This window comes from Nymphaea colorata, chromosome 3, assembly GCF_008831285.2.
Source record: "Nymphaea colorata isolate Beijing-Zhang1983 chromosome 3, ASM883128v2, whole genome shotgun sequence".
Taxonomy (NCBI): Eukaryota; Viridiplantae; Streptophyta; class Magnoliopsida; order Nymphaeales; family Nymphaeaceae; genus Nymphaea; species Nymphaea colorata.
In genome coordinates, this window is record NC_045140.1 from 18,675,491 (window position 1) to 18,701,524 (window position 26,034).

The 26,034-nt window shown below is 38.9% G+C and overlaps 3 protein-coding genes across 4 annotated transcripts; 2 read left to right on the plus strand and 1 right to left on the minus strand.

Moving 5' to 3' along the window:
* Window positions 1–4,710: 4,710 nt before the first annotated feature.
* On the plus strand, window positions 4,711–10,807 carry LOC116249773 (alpha-dioxygenase PIOX). The gene is made up of 10 exons (XM_031623033.1): window positions 4,711–4,885; window positions 5,757–6,020; window positions 6,887–7,036; window positions 7,208–7,341; window positions 8,173–8,386; window positions 8,617–8,762; window positions 8,882–9,109; window positions 9,411–9,613; window positions 9,868–10,111; window positions 10,280–10,807. Exons 1-10 carry the CDS (start codon window positions 4,769–4,771, stop codon window positions 10,503–10,505), a joined length of 1,926 nt encoding a protein of 641 aa, XP_031478893.1. The 5' UTR covers window positions 4,711–4,768; the 3' UTR covers window positions 10,506–10,807.
* A 1,516-nt stretch (window positions 10,808–12,323) lies between these two features.
* Window positions 12,324–14,398, minus strand: LOC116249624 (MLP-like protein 423). The gene is made up of 2 exons (XM_031622788.2): window positions 14,143–14,398; window positions 12,324–12,839 (listed from the first exon to the last, which is right to left on the minus strand). The coding sequence occupies exons 1-2, from the start codon at window positions 14,321–14,323 to the stop codon at window positions 12,556–12,558; spliced, it is 465 nt and encodes a 154-aa protein (XP_031478648.1). The 5' UTR covers window positions 14,324–14,398; the 3' UTR covers window positions 12,324–12,555.
* A 5,408-nt stretch (window positions 14,399–19,806) lies between these two features.
* On the plus strand, window positions 19,807–25,993 carry LOC116251237 (protease Do-like 9). 2 transcript variants are annotated; one of them, XM_031625385.2, is made up of 9 exons: window positions 19,811–20,924; window positions 21,111–21,310; window positions 21,598–21,778; window positions 21,990–22,181; window positions 23,675–23,907; window positions 25,120–25,221; window positions 25,347–25,397; window positions 25,498–25,602; window positions 25,684–25,993. In XM_031625385.2, exons 1-9 carry the CDS (start codon window positions 20,315–20,317, stop codon window positions 25,780–25,782), a joined length of 1,773 nt encoding a protein of 590 aa, XP_031481245.1. In that variant the 5' UTR covers window positions 19,811–20,314; the 3' UTR covers window positions 25,783–25,993. The 2 variants fall into 2 exon arrangements, 1 of the variants encoding a protein (XP_031481245.1); XR_007572947.1 differs by lacking the exons at window positions 25,498–25,602; window positions 25,684–25,993 and adding an exon at window positions 24,090–24,177 and having other exon boundaries at window positions 19,807–20,924; window positions 25,347–25,399.
* The last annotated feature ends 41 nt before the right edge of the window (window positions 25,994–26,034 follow it).

Consider the following 26,034-nt stretch of genomic DNA (forward strand, 5'->3'; position numbering starts at 1 on the left):
TGAATTTGCATTCAAGCTAGGGTTCTACCTGACTGTTGTACTTTCTTTCATCGGTTATCATTTCATGGTGGGCATTGATCATGCCAATTGAAAAATACTTGTTGAATAGTTGATGGAGAAAAAGAGGGAAAAATATTATTAGCAGTAATGTGAAGCTCATGTATGAATCGCTAGTCCATGCTAATATTTGATCTTTCATGCATAGCTTGTCCTTGATCTGTATTGAAAAATACAGTTGTATCTTGTTTCGACCAAAGAGCTTCTCTCTCCTCAATTGGCAATAATAGGAGTTCTAACTAGAGATTTTGAAAACCATGGGGATGCTGAACACTAAATGTATTTGCAAGTGCAAATTATTTAGTATCATAGTTCAAAGTGAGCTTGCACTGGATCTAGGTGTGGTTAGACCAAAGCCTGGATAAGTATTGGTTGCTGGCGCTGATTCAGGTCTATTCACAGTAAGGACAGGTCTATCCCTAGTAAAAAGTTACACTAACTGTTATAATCAAACAGAATGGATTGGGGGTAAATGTAGTTATTACCACTTCTGATCATTGGATATTGCCCAAAAAAATTCATATCAAAACTGAATGATTTTGCTTCTTTTTATTTCGAGTGATGAGTTGGGTTCTGCACTTTGGGACTGTATTCCTGCGCAAGGAGGGTCTTCGGTCTGGAGGTTGTCCTTCCAACGTAGAGGAAGGTTATGATCACCTGTAGCTAATGCAGCCTCCAAAGAACAATTCCGTGTCTTACAAGCTGGTGTCTTGATTCTTCAATATACTAAAAGGTTTGGGATAATATTTGAAGGAACATTGCTGCCACTTAGTTGGCTATTAAGGGCCGCCTTGAGCACAGAAACGACGAGATACGGATGGTGAGACGCTTCGCCATGGCGTGAGAAAGAAGGATACCGATGATCTGATCCCCAAGAGCACCTTTCTCGACAATGCGTGCCCATCTTAAGTTTTTACTCATCTCAGTCTAAGAAATTGTCTATAATGATCTCTTAAGGGAGAAGTCTGAGATCCATCTCTGTTTCGACACTCCAGCAATGGCAATTTTATTCAACCCTGGACCAGGAGGAAACCAAGATTAAATATGACTCCATGAATATAGAAGCTCTGAAGAAGAACCCAATGAGCTCTTACATTCACTCCAAGTGTTGCTCATTGAATTAAATACTATATGGGCCAAAAATACTTTCTCTTGGATACCTTTTCTCATATAAAAGCTCTTTTGTTATGAGTGATCATTCTTTGAAGAGGCTGTTTAGCGCCTTCTACAATCAACAAGGTTATGATTTTGTACATGAACTACACAAAGTTACTGCCTTCAATTGGTCTTGTATAGCAACACCATCATGCTAGGGAACCAACAAGCTCTGGAATCAGCACAAGGAAGTTTATGCTTTGAAGCTGCCTAGATCCCAAAGCTCTTGAAAAAAACAGGCCTCTAATCCCATATGGGCTAGAAGCACTCTTTATCTATATTGAATAGATGTTGGGCGTGTTTGAATGGTGGAGCGTGGCCGCCGGGACATAATATTGTATCTTGATTACACTCTCCGCATAATTGAAACACTGACAAGAACATCATTTTCTGAGAGTTCTTCTCACACCCCTGCAGTAAGACAAAAATGCCAGAGAAGAATATCACTGATGATGTAGACGACTATAGGATTTCCTCCACGCTCTTAATCACAAGCGTCTCTAACTTCCTCGTCAGCTATGGGCCTTAATAATTCGACTGATTTCCCCACTCTGACAAGCACGGTAGTTGGCTTGTAGGCAGAGAAAAATCTGAAACACCTTACACTAGAAAATAATATTTCAAATGGAAACAAGTAACAAGTTGCTGATTTCGTTGGAGTTAAGATCTTGAACGCAAGTCCAATAAGCACCTTCCAAACAAATAATACTTTTTTTCTTAAATTTTCGAACGATCAGCTTTTCCTTTTTTTTTCCTAAATAAACAATAACAGGGTAAGTCCAGTTTGAGCCATGGGCCTGCACTTTCCGATCGATCTAACCCTGTACCAGCTGATATTTAAATAAAAATAATAACAAATTGTTATTCTTTTAATTTAATGGTTCAATATATAATTCTGAAGTTGTTTTTCTCAGGAAAATATCGGGAAAAATATTGGAAAATAAAAAAGGAAAAATAGATTTGAGCAGAGAATATGAGCAAGAGAGAGGGGAGAAATCCTCAGCTGCCATGGCCGATGGCCTTTGAGAGAGAGAGAGAGAGAGAGAGAGAGAGAAAAGGAGTTTCTAAGGAGCCACAAGGCCATTTGAGGATCTCAAATCCCTTGGATATTAGATATAGGAGCCATGAAACATGGCCTCAGTGTTAGAAAAGGAAAATAACCCTTTGAGCCATGTGTCAAATAGCCGGATGAGTTCACTTGGTCCACGTTCCAAAATTGAATTCAGACTATTCAGGACATAATTAATTTCGAATTCGAAACATTCTCATAATTTTGAATTATAAAAAAAGTTGAACACTATGCTATGATGCGTTAATGAGGTTTATTAATCCTAAGTAGCACAAATCATGCATCTTAGACTCACCCTTGCAATCGATGCCATTATCTATGCAAATGGCTGTATGCTTCAGAATTTCTCTAGTTTATCCCAAATTCAGCTCTTCTTTCTGGCGTGTTTGAATTATGACTGTTCCGGTGAATCTTTTTCACCTTGTACAACTTGCCATTGCGCACACACGAAAGGGACAAGAAATTCAAGGTAAATTTCAACATTTCATAAGGAGATCCGTCAGGCTGTTGACAATGATAGAGTTGATGCTACCACTACCATCAAGGAAATTGATAAAACTGTCTGACATTATCAGCTCCGAGTGTGTAAAAATCCAGATTGTGTGACAACTCTAGTGTATAACGAGCAATTTACAACAAATCAATATGGAACAGCTGCCACATTATTGATTAATGGTTGATGGTGGCCTTCCACGGTGAAAAAAACAAAAAACCTTGTTCCATCATTTTGTTACTTATTCTTACTTTTTAGCAAGATTGACATTTATTTCCTTGGTAATACTGTAGACATTAAAACACATTCAACTAACACATTGTCTTCTAGCTAAGGTGCAGTACTAACAGTTCAAATTTTAAACCTTAAGGGACACTTATATATAAATAAAGAAAACTTAATGTAGTAGTTATCTATAAATAAGGCAACATTTGTGGCTCTACATCAGCCCACACCTGCCTCCCTATTGGGCTTTTACTTCTGCAGCGTCAGGTACAGGAGATTAGTTCAACTATTCTTATTTTTAACATAATTATGTTTTGACTCTGAATTTCTTAACTTCTTGCATCAATGAACAAAAAGTCGGTTTTAACAAGTTTTTATCATACTGTACATGCAATTAAGCTCCACATGCATGACGCATCCAACGAAGTTCTGATTCTCAAGTATGGCGGCCGCCTCTGCCATCTTCTTCACAACGGCAAAATTTAGTGGTCCGGTCGTCCCCTGCTCGTCCGGCGACGTTGGTATTGGGTTTGACGCTTCTCTTGTTGTTGATGCCACCGTTCAAGAGAAGGCGTAGGCTGCGTTCAAGATGCGACATGTTGACAAAAATATGTGGAGGAAACGTAAGCTCTTAACATTGTTATCCTCTTGTTTGAGTAACGTTGTTATTCCCTTGTTCCAGTTTTCTTGTGACATTTTCTTCCAAAAGCTACGCGCTGACCATTGGACCTTCACAAGATTCCTTGGCTTTATTTGTTAATGTGATAAGCCTGGAGTCATTGTATACCTCACGTACTCTACCTTTTCCTTTCGAAGAGAAAAAAGAAAAATGGTATTCCAATCAATAGACAACGTCGTTCCGCTGCGCCCATAGAAGAACATCGATATTCGTAGCTTGGAGAAGGTAGGTCCACAACTTCCGTTCCCATCACCGGAAGTTTTAATATATATGTTTTAAGTCCAATTCTAAAAATTGCGGGTCCGAATTATCCATCTGCCGTCCATTCTTGAACCATGATTGAACTTTTGAAGTTTGAAAGTAACGAGCTTTTGACGTAACTTTGGACTGTAGCTTTTCTAATCTGAAATCAAGAAAAAAAGTTGCATGATTTTACACCGGAACAAAGAAAGAGTCATAAGAATACTGCACGAAATCGTAGTATATATGGAGAAAGACATTCGTGGAATAGCAAAATAGTCATAGTAAAATCTATGGTTCATTTAATTAAGATCTTATATTAAGCTTAATGCACTTAAGGTTCTTATTTTAGGTTTTTTCATTGAGAAGAGATGAGTTTTAAGATTAGATAAGGAGGGTTTGATCTTAAATCTATGGTCCTAAATGCTGAAGATCTCAAATCCAACACTATCAATTACCTCGAAAGAGTGCCACTTACTGTCTTTTGTTATATTTAAAAAATTATTTTCAATTATACATATTATTTTGAAGAAATGTATATATGTATGATAGTAATTTCTGGATCCAGCTGAATGAGTGCATCCAATGTGGTCCAAAGATAGACGTGCACCGCGGGGCTCTAATATGAGAAAGACTCGACTCCTTTTTTCTAAACAAGTCAATGGCCGCCGAGTCGCCGTCCATACACCAACGTCTAACGCATGCTTCAGTTCACATGTCTATGCATAAGTACCACATGTATATATATATATATATGAGCTGCACTGCTCTTGAATCTCATATCATCTGAAATCTCTCTCTCTCTCTCTCTTTCTGTGAATCGATCTGTGTGCGCAGAAAGAAAGTTGGGATGTTGATCTTCAAGGGAGTTATGAAGCCACTGAAGGCTCTCTTCCTTCATTTCATTGAGCCAGATTTCCATGAGGTTGTCTCCAGGATGTCCCTCATTGATAAGCTTCTCTTCTTGGTAAAGATCAACACCTCTCTCTCTCTCTCTCTCTTCTGAACTACTAGCGTGGATGGTTTTATCATTATCAGTAGCTTTTCTTCTCGAATTGAGGTCAATCATTCATATGTTAACTTACTAGGAGGTGTTTGGATGATACCTTTTAAAACCAAATTTTGTAATGAAAGATTGGGTTTTATGAAAACTAAAAGGACTTCAAAACCAGGTTTTTGGAGTGTTCGGATGCCATCAAAACTGAGGTCACCCAAACAAAAAATAAAGTTTATAAAATTCATTAAGAAGCTTTGGTTCTCATAGAACTTAGTTTTTACAAAACTGTGTTAGAAGAGGATGTCATCCAAACACTCCCTAATCTTTTTAATGAGCTTTCAAAAACTGGTTTTTGTATTTTTTGGGAGAGTAAGAGGTTATAAATCCACAAAGTGGAAAAGAAACCGGAAGGCTCCTCTTTTCCCCTTACCTCCGGGATCCTAAACTGCATATTGGCGTCAATAATAACAGCTGATTTTGTTTTTGAGTGATAATACCAAAAAACCTGGCTTTTTGTGAACTTTTTGTTTCTTTGAGAACATACATAACGATAGAGGTAGATCCTCAAGCGGGTTTGTCCAATGGTTGTGATCGTGGCAGGTGGTTCATTTATGTTTCAAATTCTTGTGGTGGCAACTCTTTGTAAGAAAAAAAAAAAAGTGAAGAGGAGACACTGATACGCATATGCAAGTTGAAATACAACGAATAGTCGTCACTCTGAAACACCAAAAACAACCTTGAACCTTGAAAGGATAGCACAGTGGTGGCCAACACTAACTCCATTAACAAACTAGATAGATGATTGCAGTTTAACCCTGATTTACTGATCTTGCTAATGCAGATGGTTCACTCCATAGACAAGATGGGACTGTGGCACCGGCTGCCGGTGATATTAGGGTTGTTCTACCTGGGGATGCGTCGCCGTCTGCACCAGCAATACAACCTTCTGAACGTGGGAGCCACCCCAGTCGGCGTGCGCTTCAACCCCGTCGACTACCCCTACCGGACGGCCGACGGCGAGTTCAACGACCCCTTCCAAAACGAAGCAGGCAGCGAAGGCCAGTTCTTCGGCAGAAACATGCTCCCGCAGGACCAGAAGGACTCGGTAAACTTCATTTTTCATCCCCACATTCTCCGTATGAAAACTCAGACATCTCACGTCTTAATCCAAATCCAATTTTTTAATATGCAAACGAAATTTATGACATGTCGAGAATGAAGGATATTTATTTAACACGGAATCCAAATTCCATCAGATATTTAATTCACATTAAATGCCCAACATGATTGGATGTCATTTCTTAGATTTAGATATGATTTCTGAATAAATGTTTACTTTTTAGTCTACATCCAAATCCCATCCGTTGACCCTTTGACATCGCTCGTGTTGTAGCCACACGTGAGCTCGGTTCTTCACTTAAATGCCCAATATTTGACTGGAAAAATTCTCCCTTCCAGTCCGGTCAAAGATGGGCAGCGGCCCACCCTATAGCCCGAACTCTGAATCTGAGAAAAGTAAAAGGTGAGCAGATATGTTGTTCTAAGTACCAAAAAAGCAGATTTATACCTATGAAATTTAAAATTATTGAGTCGTGAAAATGATCACAAGTTTTAACTCGAAGGGATTTTACTTAATCTGTTTGATTTCTAGCAAATGGATGCTGCTGCAAAGAGCTCGAAATTGCTTTTATTTTATAACTCCAAGGAACTGTGCCCGGGTCGAGAAACTTCGTCACTGGGCCGACGGTATAATTTATCTGCGAAATTGCTTCTATTCAACTGGTGCAGCTTCTACGGCGAATATTGAAAGTTTGTTAGATGAAATTAGGCTGTACAAGAAATGACGTAACGAGAACTATACCTTAATTCGCCGGAAAAGGCAAACCGGACTTGGTATTAATTGTACAATAAAAATATCACGATCTTAAGAGGATATATGTAAGAGAAGTTTGCATTAATGTGCGGATGCAGCTGATGAAGCCGGATCCTGCGGTTGTGGCCACCAAATTGCTTGCCAGGAAGAAGGTGATCGACACGGGAAAGCAATTCAACATCATTGCAGCGTCCTGGATCCAGTTCATGGTACACGACTGGATCGACCATCTTGAAGAAACCAACCAGGTACGTTCTAGTACTACAGCTTTGTTCTTGTTCCGCGTTTGGTAACAAAAACACTCCACTTCTGCATTCATGGAACACTACGTTCCGAAGAACGGAAGCGTTCCTGTTACCAAACACGCCCTACCTACCGTATATGTTGCTCGAAATTAATGAATTTGAACATATGTGCAGATGGAGCTGGGGGCGCCTGCGTCGGTGGCAAGCCAGTGCCCTCTCAAGTCCTTCAGGTTCTACAAGACAAAGGAGGTGCCAACAGGATTTTATGATATCAAAACTGGACACATCAACATACGCACGCCTTGGTGGTACGTACTACATGACCATTAAGAACAGCATGATACAATGGGCAGCGGGAGACCCACATATTTGTGATTCAGGAGCACTAATACAAGAAATTAACTTAGATTTGAGGGGTGTTTATATGCAATAGATTAAGTTATGTTAAGGAATTAATATGTACATAAAAGAAATTATATGGTTCCGTGTGGGCAACTTCCCATACAAGCCCCCACTTAGGGACGATGGGGATGTTTGATTACCTTGGATTGTTGATCTGCAGGTCCCACTCAATGCAAGACTGCCCATTATCTTCCAAATCCATGGATATCGATACAATGAACTAAATTATGTTGCGGAACTCATATGTAAATAAAATAAATTATATGGTTACGTATAGGCAACTTCCTACAAAGCAGCTCCCCCACTGATGATGAGGATGTTTGATTATCTTGGATTTCAGATCCGTGGGTTTGATGTGACTTGAGACCTGGTCGTTGTCTTTCAGGGACAAAAACTAGGCCTTTTAAATATGATATTTAAAACAATTTTTTTGAATCTAACCTTATTTTAAAGATAGGTTGATGCAAAATAAGTTTTAATAATGTTTTTATAGATAAATGGCTTTGGTAGTATCAACATTTTGATAATAGAATAACCAACATTTTTCACAAACACAACTTCAGGCGTGTTTTATATCAAAATAGTTTTTATAAATATAATATGATGTTTCTAATTTATTTAATATCATTTTTTAACAAAATAAATTAAAAGGTTTGGTTTTTATGTTGACCAAAGATTTATATAAAAATACATGTGGTTTGTGTAATCTGGTGGTGATATAATTTCGCGTGATTTAGGGATGGGAGTGCTGTATATGGGAGCACGGCGGCCAAGTTGGCGAAGGTGAGGACGTTTAAGGACGGGAAGCTGAAGGTTCAGGAGGATGGGCTGCTGCTCCACGACGAGCAGGGGATTGCCTTGTCCGGGGACGTGCGGAACAGCTGGGCAGGGGTGTCCGTTCTGCAGGCCCTCTTCATCCTGGAGCACAATGCCGTCTGCGATGCCCTCAAGGTAAGCAGTTCAGGCACGTCAATGGCTTTGGATTTCATGTGATAGCTAATTATTCCTTGGAAGTCCCTTTCATTTTTCAATTTCATTTAATTTTAGTTATGCTTTGCACCACATTAAATGAGCTTCTTCTTGTCAAATTTTGATGATAACCGAGTCACTGTAATTGTTAGCTAGCTATATATTAAATTAACATATAAACGGAATTCTTTTTTTTCTTTTTCGAATTCTAGAAAGAATATCCCCATCTCAACGACGAGGAACTGTATCGACACGCCCGGCTGGTTACTTCAGCAGTGATTGCTAAGGTTCATACGATCGACTGGACTGTGGAATTGCTAAAGACCGACACTATGTACGCTGCCATGCGGACCAACTGGTATGTCATCCCTGTTTCATGCTATGATATATATATATGTGTGTGTGTTGATGGCAAGAATATTTTACTGTTGATACAGTTTAGTGAAGTTGGATACTGTGTTGGATTGATGACTGCAGGTATGGTCTGCTGGGGAAGAAATTCAAGGACACATTTGGCCATTTGGGCAACCCTGAGTTGAGTGGGTTCATTGGCACGTACAAGGCGGAGAATCATGCGGTTCCTTACTCATTGACAGAGGAATTTACTGCGGTTTACAGGATGCATTCCCTTCTCCCTGATTCTCTCCTTGTTAGGAGCATCCACCTACCTGCAGGAAAAGACAAGTCACCTCCAGTACTTGAAGAGTGAGGACCTCTTGCTTTGTTTTTCTTCTTCAACAAAACAATGTATTGTTTCAAGTTTATTTTCTATGATGAGGAATTCGGATCAAGAATCTGAGAAAGGGGAGGATGGTGTTATCCTATTCTTGAATTTGAGGGTTCTCAGATTCTTGATCTAGATTCTGCCAATTTTCATCATTACTAAAGTTATTATATTTGTCCTTCTGTTTCTGCAGGAACTATTTTCTTATTGTTGTTGCTATGTTCATTTCATTATTAATGCGAGGGACTTAAAATTTTCTTTCAATCCATGGGAAAATCACAGGGTTCCAATGGCCGATCTAGTGGGACTGAAAGGAGAGAAGAAGCTCAGTGAGATTGGGTTCACACCACAGTTAGTCTCAATGGGCCACCAAGCCTGTGGTGCACTAGAGCTCTGGAACTACCCCTTGTTTTTAAGGGACCTTATTGCTCAAAATGTTGATGGTTCTGAGAGACCGGATCATGTCGACATGGCGGCACTAGAAGGTACTCACTGCATTCAACAAAAGATGCATATACATATACATCATGTCCATGCATACACTCATATGATTAGATTTCATCATTTACTTTCTGAAAAAAAAATAGCAAAATAAAAAAAATGCTTATTGATTCATATTTACAAGTAGTTCCACTGTTCCGAAGATAATTTCAATAAAGTAAACATGTTTAACTTGATGAATTCAACATGTGTGGCATATAATTAGATTAACTTGTTTGGTTTGTTAACATGGATGCAGTCTATCGGGATAGGGAGAGAGGTGTGGCAAGATACAACCAGTTCCGCAGAAACTTGCTAATGGTTCCAATTAAGAGATGGGAAGACCTTACCGACGACAAGGAGGCCATTAAAGTGCTCCGAGAGGTCTACGACGACGATATAGAGAAGATGGATATCTTGGTTGGCCTCATGGCAGAGAAGAAGATCAAAGGCTTCGCTATCAGCGAAACTGCTTTCTTCATCTTCCTTTTGATGGCATCCAGGTAGATGGATTCATATATGCTTCTCAACGATACGCCTATGTATCTAGTGTTTGTATATGTGGAGGAGAGAGAGAGAGAGAGAGAGAGAGATTTCTCTTCTAGCACCATTTTACTGCATTGTAGCATAGATAGATGTCATCTCTAAAAGGTGAATGCATTAATTTGCAGGCGATTGGAGGCTGACAGATTCTTCACAAGCTACTTCAATGAGGAAACATACACGAAGAAGGGGCTTGAATGGGTGAACACCACGGAGAGCCTCAAGGATGTGATAAAGAGGCATTACCCGAAGATTACAGAAACATGGCTGAACGCCTCTAGTGCCTTCTCTGTATGGGATGCCCCTCCGAATGCTGAGAACCCTGTTCCCCTCTATCTTCGCGTGCCTCACTAGAAGGCTCTTTCTGCATGCATGTGTGTGTGTATGAAAGGAGCACCTATAAGTTTATAGAGGAATGAGTTACTCGTTCTGCAGTTCCAGCGTCATTGTGTTAGGCTTGTGAATTTGTACTTTTTCTGAATGCTTGTAATAATATGTACGTGTGCAAGGTGAGACTGAGGATCTTTTACATAATGTCTTTTAGTTAGAGACGTGCTCAAATACATATAGATTTTCAGCATGTATGTCATTCATTAAAGGATCTGTAAGTTTAAATCCTGTTTCATGTTATTTCAATAAATTGCTCGTTTCACTTATCTGCACCGCTGTGCTTGGTAATGCAGATTTTTTTTTTATATGAGTAAATGAAACCTAATTTCAAAGAGTAAATTAGTAGTACCCAGTATGGGAGGTATCATACCTAATGGGATGAATCAAAAGATAGATGAGAAACTGCATACCACACATCACCTAGATGGTCAATGGAATGCAAAAGCTGTCAGAAGGGGCGAAAAAGGTCCCAAAATTCAGAAATGAAAAGGGCACGTGATTGTAAGAATAAGTGTTGTTAAATATACATTGAACACCATTTTATTTATGAGAGGATAATATCATCTTACTACTGTGGCATCTTACCTACCGAAGCATGCAATATTGATGGCCTTACCTGCCCAACTTCATGAAGGTTGTGTCTACTCACTGTATGAGTATATATCATGTATATGTGACCAGTATATGTGCATTCAATCCCTATATGACATTCATAATTACGGATGGAAGTGGGTCAGATAGGGAAAAAAAATAGACACGGGAGAGCCAGAAACAGATAAATACATCGGGCGCTCCATCTCAAAACATAGTTTCGATTCGCATATCCCATGCCCGATTAAATATGTCAGCACCAAGTTAACAAAATTTTACAAAAAATCTAAGGATATGCTTGCAATCTGCAAGGTTTAGACCATTCAGGTTCCTCTATTTTATTTGTACATTGCTCCTTTCTTTTCCTTCTGCATTGTACGTACCGATTTTAAGGTCCCCCTGTTTTATTTGTACATTGTTCCTTTCTTTTCCTTCTGCACTTTACGTACCATTTTCATGTTTTTCTACATAATTCCTATTAACAGATGGGAGTTATGGTTCATATTTATCAGTTTTCACTTTCAGCTGAAACTAATGTTTGCCACATATTACATGTTTCCTTACAGTAAAATTAGAACTGGTTATGGACTTTACAGGCTAGTGAAGTTTAAAGAGTTTTGCCAACGAGAGGCCAGCCAAGGAGAGTGGGATTTTATGCTGGCATAACCAAAGAAAAACTAAGATGTTTATATAAGAGTACAAGGCGTTAGCTCATGATCTAGAGCTATTCGTTAATCTAGTTCAAGACATGGCTGACTCATGCTTTTGGTAATGCTTAATTACCTTGTTTCCCTTTCTATCTCATGTTTTTTCCTCTATATCGTTCAAGTAAAGCAATGGGTACATATTCTTTGTGGAATGAAACCTCAGTTCCCGAGGATTTTACTTCCCAACAGAGTGGTGATTGAAGATCAGCTCGAGTAAAACATTTTCTAGATTACATGGGCTAGGTCTGTGAATCACTTTCTTGAGGCACCGGAGTCTGATACGGGTGTCTGAACCTGACTAGATGTTGTTTCATATGAAAGATCTGCTGTCAAACACAAACCTGACCAATTGACAGTCCTAGTTCCAATTCACTTTCGGTTAGATCAAGATGGCAACCTAATATAGAATTCACACCTCTCTCTTCACCTTTGAACCAAACTATGTTAATAAGTTGGAGAGAGGAATTGAAAAATGAAAGTGAAATTTTGCCACAACACAGGGAACGGCTTCTTATTAATAATGGGTGGAACAAGCACACTGAAAATCTTCAAATGGATCATCTCAGACTCTCTTCTCTATCACAGTGATATCCAAATAGTCCAAAGACCCAAATCTCACATTGCTGATGAAGATGATAACCAAAAAGCCTGATTACTTCAACTATAGTTATTTAGACTAACAACTCGAAAGGCAAAGTCTGACTAAATTCGTAATCTCATGCAGCAGCAGTCAGGAGATGTTCATCCAGTGCCTTGAGAGTGTTCACTGCAAACTCCTGGATCATGGTAGGCTCCCCAACCTCATCATTGGCTTTCTCATACTCAACATCCCACACTACTTTGCATGCCTTGCCGTCCTCACTGGGGAAGACCTTCACAGTTGGAGTGAAAACCTTGAAGAAGTTCAATATTTCTCCTTCAATGACTGTGTAGCTGACTGTCTTGTTTGCATCATCAGCTACCAACACTTTTTCCTTGCCAAAGGTCACAATTGGGATTCCTGTAAAGCAAAAGCAGAGAATCAGAGACCTAACATGCGCCAGTAGTGGGCCAATTTTTTTTCCCTCTGTACTTCTGCTGATCGATAGTTGCTCAATTGCATCATCCGATTGTCACACTTTCCATAATGGCACTGTCACACGGGTAACGTCAATCTTTTACTTCAGATCATTATTGAATTAAAGATACAAAATGTGTCTTTTTTCTTTCCGATAGAAAAGTACTCTTTTGTAGCTTTATCAAGGAGTATATAGATTCAAAACCATCACATCTTTGCTATTTTCAAGGTTTATACCATATTTGTTATTTTTAATATTTTTCATGTTTTTTCTTTTAAAATTTCATGTATCCGGTTGGTTTGGTTCAAAAAATGATTTATATCTTTTACATACTAGTTATAGTGAAACTAAAAAAAATACCTTTGTTTCAATTTGAGAGAAAAAAGAAAAAATAAATGACAGATCCATCTTCTTAAACCTCATACAGATAAAAAATTTCTGGAACTCCACGAGATCTTTTTTTTCCCCAAAAAATTTGGAAAGGCCAGAACACAGATTTCATACATACAAATATATTAGATCTGGACTTGCGGATAGAAATAAATTTTTAGAAAGATATTGGCTCGACTAAAAGATCACTAGAGAGAGATGGTGCTTGGGACAATTGCTGATGCTTATATTATAATATATTTCTTCAACGAAGTTCCTGTTTCGTTTTTGACAGAGCTTTAGAAGTGCTTATCGTTTCAAAACTAGAGAAAAGGCGTATGGCAAAAATATTTTGTCACATAAATTCTTAAAGAATATGAATTAAAATGACCAAGAGGGACAGATGTTCCAATAAAATATGATATGCAAAGAAAATATTCTTCTCTCGGGAAGCATGATACGATTATAAGTGCTATCCATTAGCCCAACAATTAACGTTTCACATAATCACATTATATTTTTTTGAAAACAAGAACATGCTATTCTTGGAACATGTGTTCTAAAAACGTGTGCTCCAAGAACACACTGATCTTCTAGCTTCTTCAAGCGTACGTGGATCGTGAAATTTCAAGTTAATAGAACAACCTAAGCTTAAACATGGAGCAAATCTAGAGCTGAAAGAGTTTCAGCCTTATTTAACTCATGAATCACATGACCCCAACTTCCACTTGAAATCAAGGGTCACATCTAGCTCATGAGTTGAGAGACAGTGACATTATTTTGGCAAAACCATCAAAAGAGGCTTAAAAGTGAATGTTGGAAGACTTTAGGTCACACTGTTAATTAATGATAGATCACCAGATAGAAGTTTTTTACCTTCACCATATTTGATCTCTCGGATTGTGCCTACCGACTTGCCATCTCCTTCAATGATGGTGATGCTCTTGTACTGATCGGGGAAGATCTTGGGGAAGAGCTCAGTCGACTCAGAGATGGCCTTCCAGAGGTTATCAGCAGAGGACTTGAGCTCGATCTCCGTCTTCAGAGTTGCAACCATCTTGGAAGAAGTAGTGTTGCACGGAAGGAAGAGTTAGACAGGCCGAAGAGAATGGAGGATGAGGTGAAGAAATGGTGAGCAGAGGAATGAATTATATAGGCGTCTTCGTCTAAGCGTGTTTATGACGACGACCCCATTCTCCACCGGTCCCTGCGGGGCCTAACTTATTGACTCCATTAATATGTTACGTCGATATGGATCCTATTTTTTAGGTCACAATAATTAAGTCGTCAGCTGCCGAGCTGCTTCGATCTGAGTATCAATGGCCACAACCAATGGTTTCTGCAAGGTGGATTTGCTGTTGGTGTTTCTTCGTTTTTCTTTTTTCTTCACAAAAGCTAACCATACAGGTGGCTTCAAAGCGTTAAATCTTGAAAATCCAATGTCCGAATCGAATTTATGAGTGAAAATTTAACCTAAAAATTTTACTTATAGCGAGTTTTTACTTTCCATTTCTTGTGGGTGCATTCAACCGTCTCAGCGGTCTAGATAAACAATTTCTCCTACATAAATGTGACAGGTCAAGATTTGATACGTCGACCAACTGACGATTGAGCTGCAAATAGATAAATGTTTGATGGCATGCATGCAAGGAAAAGGTTATCCAGGGTGCACTCATCCTGGTGAACTTTTCCACAGTAAAAAAAAGAAGAAAGGACTCCCCTTTACTTTTTTCATCATAGAAGTATGTATTGATGAGCCTCAAGGGGCCTAACATAGGTGGTGTCACGTACACTAAGTGTTTCGTGTTTGATTTTCATGGGTGCTATTCTGAGGTGCACTCTGTCTAGTTAAACACAACCTTTTGCCCTCAAAGGCAAGGAGAATGATCTTTAGGTCCCATCTGAGCAATCGATAATCTCTTGCTCAACCGAAGGAATGCATTGATGGAGAAGTTTTAGGTAATGCTTCATCCCAGTATTTGAAACTTGAAAGGAAGGTGTACCTTACGGACATTTTTCATATGCAGTGAAGAATGTCACATACATCAAACAAGGGAGAGAGTGGGGGGAGAAAGTTTTGTTGGTTGTTGTGCTAGTTGGTAGGTTGTTAAATGAGAGTTATTATGTGCATCCAACCTTTGGAAAGAAACTCAACTGCATTTTCCTACTCCATCTTATGATATGTGGTATGGTTGAATGAATGACATGGCTCCTTTGTGGGGGGGCATGGGCAAGCATGTGAGGTGTTCATGCTGAAGGGGAGTAATTCACAACATCAAGTACCAAATCTACACCCTTACCATTTTCACCTAGCTGACTCACTAGCCCAGCAATAGCACACAAAATTTACCAACTTTCATGGAAGATGATTTAATACATGAATTATATTTGCCATAGAGAACTAACATTAGAACTGTAGCGATATTAACAAACCTACCAATTATAATAATATGCTGGTCATGTCCCTAGCTCGGGGATAAAAACCTACCAATTATAATAATATGCTGATCTACTTGAGATTAGCTCTGCTGTATCGGCGTGGCCATTCAAGTTGAGGCCAAAAGATTTATTATGTTGACTATATACAGTGCATGCTGGCGATCAGCATAATTTGTATATTTTCTTCATTTCTCAAGCATAGGAGAAAGGTTAGGTCTGGTTGGGTGAAGTAAGTATTTAAGGCATAAGCCTGACTCTTACAGCCAGGCAAGCTCAGACCTGGACCCACCTTGGTCGGACTGAATGAGGCGCATAAGACAACCGCTTGTGAGGTCCCAGAGATGTGATTGCATCTTTTATCAGGGATTTTCTAGATGGAGATTGGATCTGACTTGCAGATCGGTCATCCCCCAGTTGAGTGGAAAACGACAAGATGAAAAATGGATAGGAAGAAGATCATGACCAGTGGAGAAGGCACATGCAGGCTTGTGTATGCAGTTGCCCGCACAAGCCTACATAAATTGCTTGTTCATTATGTTAGTATCTGATAGCCATTTATTTATTTACACATTGATTGTCCCCTTAAAAGTAACAATTTCAAGCATGGGTGCCCTTTAGCCGGATTTTTTTCTTGTCCCCTCTGCTGATAATGACCCACTAAGTTTTAAATTCGTCAACAAGCTTCTTTTTCTCAAATGAATTGGACATGAATAGCAACGAACATTTTTTTTTTTTGGGTCCTCTAGGTGAGAGGGTTGCAATGGTTTAATATGCAACACAAAGTTAAAGCTCTGAGAGGACGTTTGATAAGAAAAATATCGTGTTTTTAGGACCATTTCAAAAAACACAAAGTGATTATGCCAAATAATTGATCATTGCACTTATGAACAATATTTATCATCATGACATGCTTCTTGAAACAAGAAAATTTTGTCATTGGTTCCAAGAACTTAATGTAATTAATTAGGTAGAATCCTGTTGAACTTTAAAAAGTTTCAATGCACAACAAAAGTTGGTACTAGTTAACAACCTATGTTAACTGCCCCCGAGAGGGTTGGCACATTCGGGCCCGGCCGGGCCAGCCCGATACCCGGCCCGTTAACAATCGGGTCAGGCCGGGCATATAGTTAATCGGGCCTCGGGCTTGATTTTATGCCCAAGGCTCGGCCCGGCCCGATTATTAACGGGCCGGCTGGGCTGGCCGAGCTTCTCTTACATGGTGATATTTCCTGTGAGCAACCTGAGTCCTATTGCATTCGAAGTTCTAACCTGTTACATAGACACAAATGCAGGTAAGACGTGGATAAATATTCTTCATACAGCTTTTGTGAATAGACTGCCTTATTAAATTAGGGAGACAACTAACATCCACAAAATAATTAGAATGCCATATTGATTCATTGAACATCTTGCGTGCAAAAAAATTGTTCAACAACCAAAAATGATGTTATGAAGGCGAATAAGAAGGAAAATCATTTGCCATCACCATCCAGAAAGCAAAACCCTGACTAATTCAATGCTCTAATTATTCGACCATTTCTAGTTTTTGCACTCAACAAAAATAGAGACAATCGTAAATATTCGAACAGGAAATCAGGTTCAGGAAATGAAGAAGCATAATAAGAGAGAATTGGGAGAGAAACGTTTCCTCTCCTGGAGGATGAGAGGCAGCCGATCGGCGACAGGACGACAAAGGAAACAACCAAATAGCCGATGGGCGACGGCCGACGAGGAGGACCAGGGGAAGCGGTCGATGGGCGATGGAGAGGATTGGAGGAGGCAGTCTCACTGGTCTTGCTTGTAGAGCCACAGAGGAGTGGAGGACTAGAGTAGAATGACATACAAGAGAATGAAAGTATCGAGTATGAAATGAAAACCCTGACCCAAGCTTATTTTAAAAAAAATAAATTATTTTTTTTAAATTATTGTCGGGCTTCTCTGGCCCCCAACGAACACAATCGAGGGCCCAAGTCTGACCTGTTAATTATCGGGCCAGGCCGAGCCAGTTTAGCAGTTTTTCAAGGCCGGCCCGGTGCCCAGGCTAAGGTGTGGGTGGGGGCTCGTAGGTAATCAGTTTTTGTTTCGTATTTTTGAGGCATCAATTCTCAGTGCTGCCAAAAAGTGTGGAGGAGAAAGGGAGAGGAGAGAGACACTGACTACAAGTGAAAGGATGATGGAAGCAATACTAAAGCAAGGTGGGTACGAGGGTTTGAGTTCATGGAAGCTTCTGCTCGTTTCTTAGGTTGAGAAAAACATGGATTTTAAATCTCTATTGTATAAACTCCTCAATATAAAAAAATCTATGCTCCAAGTGGCATATCACATCTGGCTGGTTTTTTGGGTGCTATGCTTCTATAACATATGGGGTGAAAGATGATACCAACATGAAGTATAACACATCTTCATCAGACATCTATGCAGCCTTGACTACTAGAGAAAGGAAAGTCTGGTTTCAACCGGTGAGTCGTTGGCCTCTTGCTGGCATGAAATATCCAGAAATTTAGATCCCACTATCTCAAATCACCTTGGATTTTTTAACCGTAAGTAAATAAACTCTCCACAAAAGAAACATTTGCACGTGTACATATATATCTAGACAAATGCCAAGAAAAGCATGGTGTGGCTCAACCTTTTTTATCCAATTCACGCCTACCAAAAGTTCTACTCAACCACAACCTTCTCAAAAAATTCATTGGGATGAGAAAAACAAGTGGAGGCCTTGTCTTGTTTTCCAAATGATCAACAAAGAGCCTTTTCTTTCTAATTATGAAAGTCAATAGACAAATGGAGTGATATGTCTATAAAAAGATAAATTTTATGGCCCAACTTCTTGGTTTTGCTAATTTATATATGATTACTTTATAATTTACAAATTGGCTTCGATATCCTTATGAAAGAAGAGTTCATTCAATTTAAATGAGCTTCAAGTGCGCGTAATTGGCTGATCGATCACCATCTAAAGTTTTCCATTGTCGAGACTGACAAATTGTGAAGTGCATCTCGAGATAAAACCATAAGTTTGGCCTCTAGATTGCCAAGTTCTCAAGTTTTACTTTTGAAAGAGTCGCAACCGTGGATCTATTGTGATCTGATGGTTTGATTCCAATCAAATTGTTTCACACCATATCTTGACTTTCAGGGAAATTTTTTCTATGTACTCCTGTTTTTTCGAGAACTTAATAAAGCAGAAACTAAGCTGAACCCCGTTCACACAATGTCAACTATAGCTTAGTTTTCAATGTCGTTTTCCCTTCCGATCTTCCTTGAAAGAAAACAATCTTCTCAATAATATCGTCATCATATTGAACAGCTCCTTTTTTGAGATAATTTGTATTGCACTGCATCCTTGTTTTTAATTGTTCAGGACAATGTACGCTATCTGACTCAGCTCTTTCGATCCAGCCTAATTGATAGTTGTAATCATTCGTTAACATAGTATTATCATTGTATTGTTAAAAACTCATACGGTTATTTCAATCAGTCTTCATCATAAAATTTAAGTCGAAGTCAAATTTAATTTGCCAAGATTTTGCTCAAATCTTCTTTTTAACTTATGCAGAACTATTAAGTTTAAAGGTGGGCATTCAAGACCCTTTTCGCTTTATAATGTGGTAATGTGGCAACTCAAGTTAACTGATAGCCAAAAATAAAAAAAAGATGTGATTTCTTGATTTTGCAACTTATAATGGTTGAAAGCCGGGACCTTAAAAATAAAAGCTTTCTTCATTTTAGGTGTAATTAAATTTGCAAAAAAATAGAAGGATTCTTCTTCCTCAAGTATACTGTGTCCGCTGCTTCTTTTGAATAATATAACCAGAAATGACAAAGCATGGAAAATCATCTTAATGAAAAGTTAAGGTACACAGAGAGAACCAAGCAGAGCTGTGAACCTGCTTGACTTGGTCATGAACCGATCAGTCTGCTCCCCTAAGGGGGCGATTATAATAATATATATAATATTAAAAGTAAATTATCGAGTTGAGTTGGATCGTCTGGTTTGTAGCAGCTTGAAACATACACCCAAGTCGCCCTCGTCTGTTCACGAAAGGAGAGTCGTGGAATGTTTTTTTGAAAAAGTTACGCACCGTCTGAAATATTCTGCAAAAATTAGTGGCTCAATGTGAAAATTTCCTGGAAACATCGCCGAGTTTCTCTCTCGAAATCTTCCTTCCTCTCACGGAGAAACGCAGAGGAAGAGGGGATTCCTCGTTGTCTCTGCGTGCTTCCTCCATTTCTAGACGAAGACAGGAGAGTGAAAACCGGCATTCTTAATATCTCTTGACTGGTTTCAAGTGTCTCCTTGAAACTGTAACCTTCTTTCCTTTTTCTCCGCATATAAAACGGCTCAAAATTGAAGGTGGTAGATTCTTTTATCCCAGAATTCGTCGGCGAGAAAATTATACCTTCCTTTTGCTGGGGATTCTTGTTAGTTCCATCATTTTCTCTTTATTTCTGCGGATTTCCTGTTTTCCTATCACTTCGAGGTTTTTTAGCTTTTGTCGTGTCGATGGAGTGATGGTCTTCGGCGAGTCTTAATAAAAAAGGAACCGGTTCAAATTGGGTATCGCGCAATTTTTGTTCGGAAGGGAAACGTTTCATTGGGAAAGAGATGAAGAAGGCTGGTAGGAAGAGGAATAGAAAGATGAAAGAAACCCAAGCCAGCGTTCCTGATCCCGTTATGGAAGATCTCTCCCTGGCGAGCCCTGAGGTCCTCGATGACAATAGTCCGGAGGGCCGCAAACGCGGCCGGGCGAGGAAAAACTCGTCTATTGGTGCTCAAGGTAGTCCAACTGGGCACTCGATGGAGCTTATTGCTCGGGAGCCGGTGTTGCCGGAAATCGAGAACGCGACTTCCGATAGAGTTCTTGGTTCACCGATTAGGATGGTCACAAGAGTGGTCGAAGATAATGACGGGGAATTATCGAGGGTTGCTGCTGGTAATGTTGGTGAAGTGAAGAAGGAGAGCGTGATCAAGGTTGTACCGTCAATGGACGCTGTGGTTAAGGTGTTCTGCGTCCATACCGATCCGAATTTCTCATTGCCCTGGCAAAGAAAGCGGCAATATAGCTCCAGCAGCAGCGGATTCATCCTTGGTGGCCGGAGAGTTCTTACTAATGCGCATTCTGTTGAGCACCATACCCAGGTGAAACTTAAGAAGCGTGGGTCTGACACCAAGTACTTGGCAACAGTTCTAGCTATTGGGACTGAATGTGATATTGGTAAAAATTCTACTTCTTTGATTTTATTCATTACATTTTTACCGCTTTCATTACTCATTATTTCGTTCGTATCATTCTTCTTCTCTCATGTGCACAAATAAAAGGTCAAGCATTCCATCCTTATTGCTATTACTAAGTTATTACGTAGATGAGTGATAGTGAAGTTATTCATACTATACGTTGCAGCAATGCTAACCGTGGATGATGATGAGTTCTGGGATGGAGTTTCACCAGTGGAGTTTGGTTGCCTGCCATCCCTGCAAGATGCTGTAACAGTAGTTGGTTACCCTATTGGAGGCGACACAATTTCCGTGACAAGTGGGGTTGTCTCACGAATAGAGATCTTGTCTTACGTGCATGGGTCCACAGAGCTGTTGGGATTGCAGGTTTGTTTGTTATTGTGTGCTATTCTTTCTTCAGATTTTCTTCCATCTTAAATGGGATTTTCAGTTCTTTAAAGTTCGGAACTTGCTGAACATTGCTGTGGATGTAATCTATGCATTGGTCAACCTCCATTTTAAGGATAACTTAGTGGAAATGTTAAAAAAAGGGAGAGAAGATAAATGCAGTTTTTCTTTTTTCCATTTTTCTGTTGTGGGTATCTCCATATGTAGTTGGTGGAGTGAGAAGGTGTGGCACAATCACGTCTGCTAATTTACGCTATTCCTGACAGATTGATGCTGCCATCAACTCTGGTAACTCTGGTGGTCCTGCCTTTAATAATAAGGGCCAGTGTGTTGGAATTGCGTTTCAGTCTCTCAAACATGAAGATGTAGAAAACATTGGATATGTCATTCCAACTCCCGTCATTTTGCACTTCATAAAAGATTACGAACAATCAAAGGAATATACAGGTAACCTGATAATGCTTGTTATGGCATGAATCTGTCTGATGGTTCATAGGGTTCTAGTCTACCTATTTTGCTTCCATATGATTGATTTGTATCAGTATATTTTACCTTATATAATATGTGAAATAACTGTTGTTTATTTTCCTCAAAGACATTTAGATCTCTCATATTAGGATTTTGTTCTTATGTTGGCAATGTGGGTATTGCATGAAAGGTTTCCCAATCCTTGGGGTTGAGTGGCAAAAGATGGAGAATCCCGATCTCCGAAAAGCTATGGGGATGACACCAACCCAGAAAGGAGTTCGTGTAAGAAGGGTAGAACCTACTGCTCCAGCTTCTAGGTTTTTGAGACCCTCAGATATCATTCTCACCTTTGATGGGATTGATATTGCCAATGATGGGACTGGTAAGCATGTTAAGTATCTCATTTTTTTTTTCTTTTTTTTTTTTCCTTTCAGATACATGTGCTGTCACACTATTGCTTAGCATGTCACTGCACTCTTTGGGTTGATTGCTTGCTTTTCTAGCATTTCTGTGTCATAATTTTTTGATCATGCTCATCCAATCATGCCAAACATCACTTGTACCATGTTTTGTAGTTGCCAATTTTTGTCATTAAGTTTCTTGAAATAAATAACTATTAAGCTATGTCACATGGATGTGGGGTGCGGGTGCGGATGCAGGTGCCAGTATGGCACATCCCAAAAAAATTGGGTGCGTGGGTGTGGCGAGGGTATATATATTATAAAAATATGTGTATTCATAGTATATATATAATTATATGGTTGTTTCTTAGCTTAATCTGTCCTTTTTTTTTACTTTTATTACTGTAAATAAAAAAGAGATGGAGAGAGAGAAGAAAAAGAAAAAAAAATTTTTTGAAAGGGGATAGAATAGGGTGCGGTTGGGGTGCAAGTTGGAGCCACACCTGCGTCATGTCATCATGGGTGCTGCCCCCTTTTGAGTCTGTGTGACTTAAGTATTAAGTATTTTAGATTTTGGTTTACAGTAATTAGAAAGTGCTAAGTCATTGAACAATTCATGTATTTCTTTCTCCACTCTTTCTTTCTTATCCAAAGCTTATGAAGTTATAATAAAGGATTAACATGTCTTTGGATCACAACTTTAGCTCTTTTGATAGACATGAACGAATCATAAAAGTTAGAGCCAGTGAGAACCAATAAATGGTGCCTGATGGACTTTTTCGTAGGGTTTTTCTTGAGATTGATGTGATCTTTGAGATCTGGATATCAGAAGATACTGAACATATGCTGCTCATCAACTGAAAACTTCTTTGGGTCCCAAGTTCCTTGAGATCTTTAGGAATTTTGACATCATTTTCATGCAAAAGCTAAACATGTTTCTTATTCTTGATGTCTATATGAGCTTTTGTGCATGTGACCTTTCTGAAAAGTTGGGTATTTTCTGCTTATAAATGTGGATAAACAATTGGTGTCAGCACTTTGATTAAATTATATTCTGTATCCTTGTTTATACTTGTGTGAGTGTGGGACTCAGTTTTTCATCTGTGTATTATTACAGCAACATGTTAGATGTATTTTATCTGCTTCAAGGAAACCAAGTAATTACCTTATATTAAGGTTCACCTTTTAGACACTTCCTCAACATGCACATTATTAAAGTAATATAAAAGGGTATATTTTCTATTTCTGCAACTATATGAAATTCTGCTATACACTGCGGGAGTACCTAGAGGAGACACTTTGAAGTTTGAACTTCTTTTATTCTAAAATAAATAGTCTTATTTTGGTTATAAGCAATAATAGGTGCACACAAAAATGAATGTCGAGATTGCTGTTTAATTTTTTCTTACGGTGCTTTGTATTTCCTTATATATTCTTGTTCATATAGTGTTCTAATTTATCTCAATTATGTCAGTTCCTTTTAGGCATGGGGAGCGGATTGGCTTTAGTTACCTTGTTTCTCAAAAATATACTGGAGAAAGTGCGATCGTAAAAGTTCTTCGTGAATCCCAGATCCTTGAATTCAATGTAGAGGTTGCAACACATAAACGCCTTGTTCCTGCCCATATCAAGGGGAAGCCTCCATCGTATTACATAATTGCTGGATTTGTGTTTTCAGCAATTTCTGTTCCTTACCTCCGTTCTGAGGTGCACAATCCTACATTTACTACTATAGTATACACTTTTGTGGTCAAATAATAAAGTGACTGCCTCTCTGTCTCTTTTCCTTCACAATTTATGGTTGATATCCAAGTTTATTGGAAATTGGAGTAGAAAAATATGTACAGTTTGGTGTTTTTACTTGCATTTTTGTTGTGTGAAACTGTTAGGTTCAAGTGGGTTGGGCCATCCTGTTCAGAAATTGGAACCTAGCCAATTCGAGCAGACTTCACAGACCTGATTCTAAAAGAACCACAGGTTAGCATAGTGTCCGAAAGGTTTAAGAAGATGGTTGGTTCTTTGGCATGAAAATTTAACATTTTATCCATTTATACCAAACAGCTTCTGTGGCTGATCCTATCAATTACTTATGATATGCAGATGAATTAATTCATCTCTGAAAAGACTTCGCACATGAATCTGATGTTATTCAGAAAGTTCAAGTTCAAACAGATAAAATATCCAAATTACTTGTCGGTTTAAGCTGCATAGTACATTTATTATCTGATTAATCCATGCAATGAGGAGCATGTCATTTGTTTTCTCATTAGTGCTGAAGTAATGCTACTCTAGTCTAGTTCAGCCCCCTTAACTTGGTAGGGCCTCAAATATATAAGGTAAGTTTAACCTGAAATATATGTAGATTTAATAGTTGGAATAATCTCTAACCATTACATATATGAACTGATTTACATCCAAATGTAAACCTGAGCCAACCGATCCTCAAAGGATTGAGATCATATCTCTCCAACTGTGATCCATATTCAAGCTTTATGACCTTTTAGACTGAAAATTAAGTTTTGTGTCAGTTCTGCTTTGAGCTTATGTTTGATAGAGCTGAACACAAACCCAACTGCAAATGACCTTGTTGCACTGTAGAAACTAGTAGTTTTTGTTGTCATATAAAGCACTAATTTTAGACTTTCATTCACTTTTCTGAAAAACCAGAAAGGTACTTCACATTAAGCCTCTTTTTGGGCTTCATAAAAGAAAGTTCAAGAACTATGTATTTAGAAATAGTTTTTCGTTTAACTGCAAAGCATATCAATGCTATGGAAGTTCATCTCTGCGTGTTGGCATGGTTTTGCTACCGCCCACCCAGTTTACTTGTTTTATCATGAACCATAATCCATGCTTTGTCTTGCATAAAACAGTTGAAAGGAATATGTATAACTTTTTGGTTTTCATCTGTTGTTGCAGTATGGGAAGGATTATGACTATGATTCCCCAGTCAAACTGCTTCATAAATTGCTTCATTCTATGGCACAGACAGAAGATGAGCAACTAGTTGTTGTCTCCCAGGTTGGGGTCATATTTTTTAATGTCAATAGGAGTAGAATCATGACTTTGTCTTCCACTGCTTGCTTTTAGCTTCATTCGTCCTATGACATCAAAGTGTTGTCTTGTTTGATCCTGCAAAATTTTAGGTGCTCGTGTCAGATATCAACATTGGATACGAAGACATAGTTAATACTCAGGTAGGACTAGATCCTTGGTGTAGCTCCTGGTTGGTCACATGTGGGAGCTTCATTATGAATTTCTCTGAACCTTTTCTGAAATTGGAATGAACTACTGTAGGTTCTTGCATTCAATAATGAACCAATAAAAAATTTAAAGCAGCTGGCCGCAATGGTTGAAAACTATGATGGTGAATTTTTGCAGTTTAATCTAGAATACCAGCAGGTTTCTCTCTCTCTCTCTCTCTCTCTCTCTCTTTTCTCTCTCACTCTCTTTCTCACATATGTATTCTGGGGTCTCTCGCAGATGGTTGTTTTAGAGACTAAGAAGGCAAAGGCAGCAACTCTTGATATTCTCACAACACATTGTATTCCATCTGCAATGTCGGAAGATCTTAGGACATGAAAGCTGGCAAATATTCATTTCGAGGATTTCTGGCACTGAATGTGCATTGGTCTCTGATGGATCACCTTTGATCCTTGCTGCAGCTTGAATTTATCAATTCAGATTCTTCTACCGCTTAATATGTCCCTGCTTGATGCATGAATATTGGAGAGAATAAGTGGCCCAATAATTTTTTTTCAGGTTTTTATGGCATGCGAATTATTGGATTTAATCATTTATCTTGCTGCAATCTTCATCTGCTCAGATTCGCTT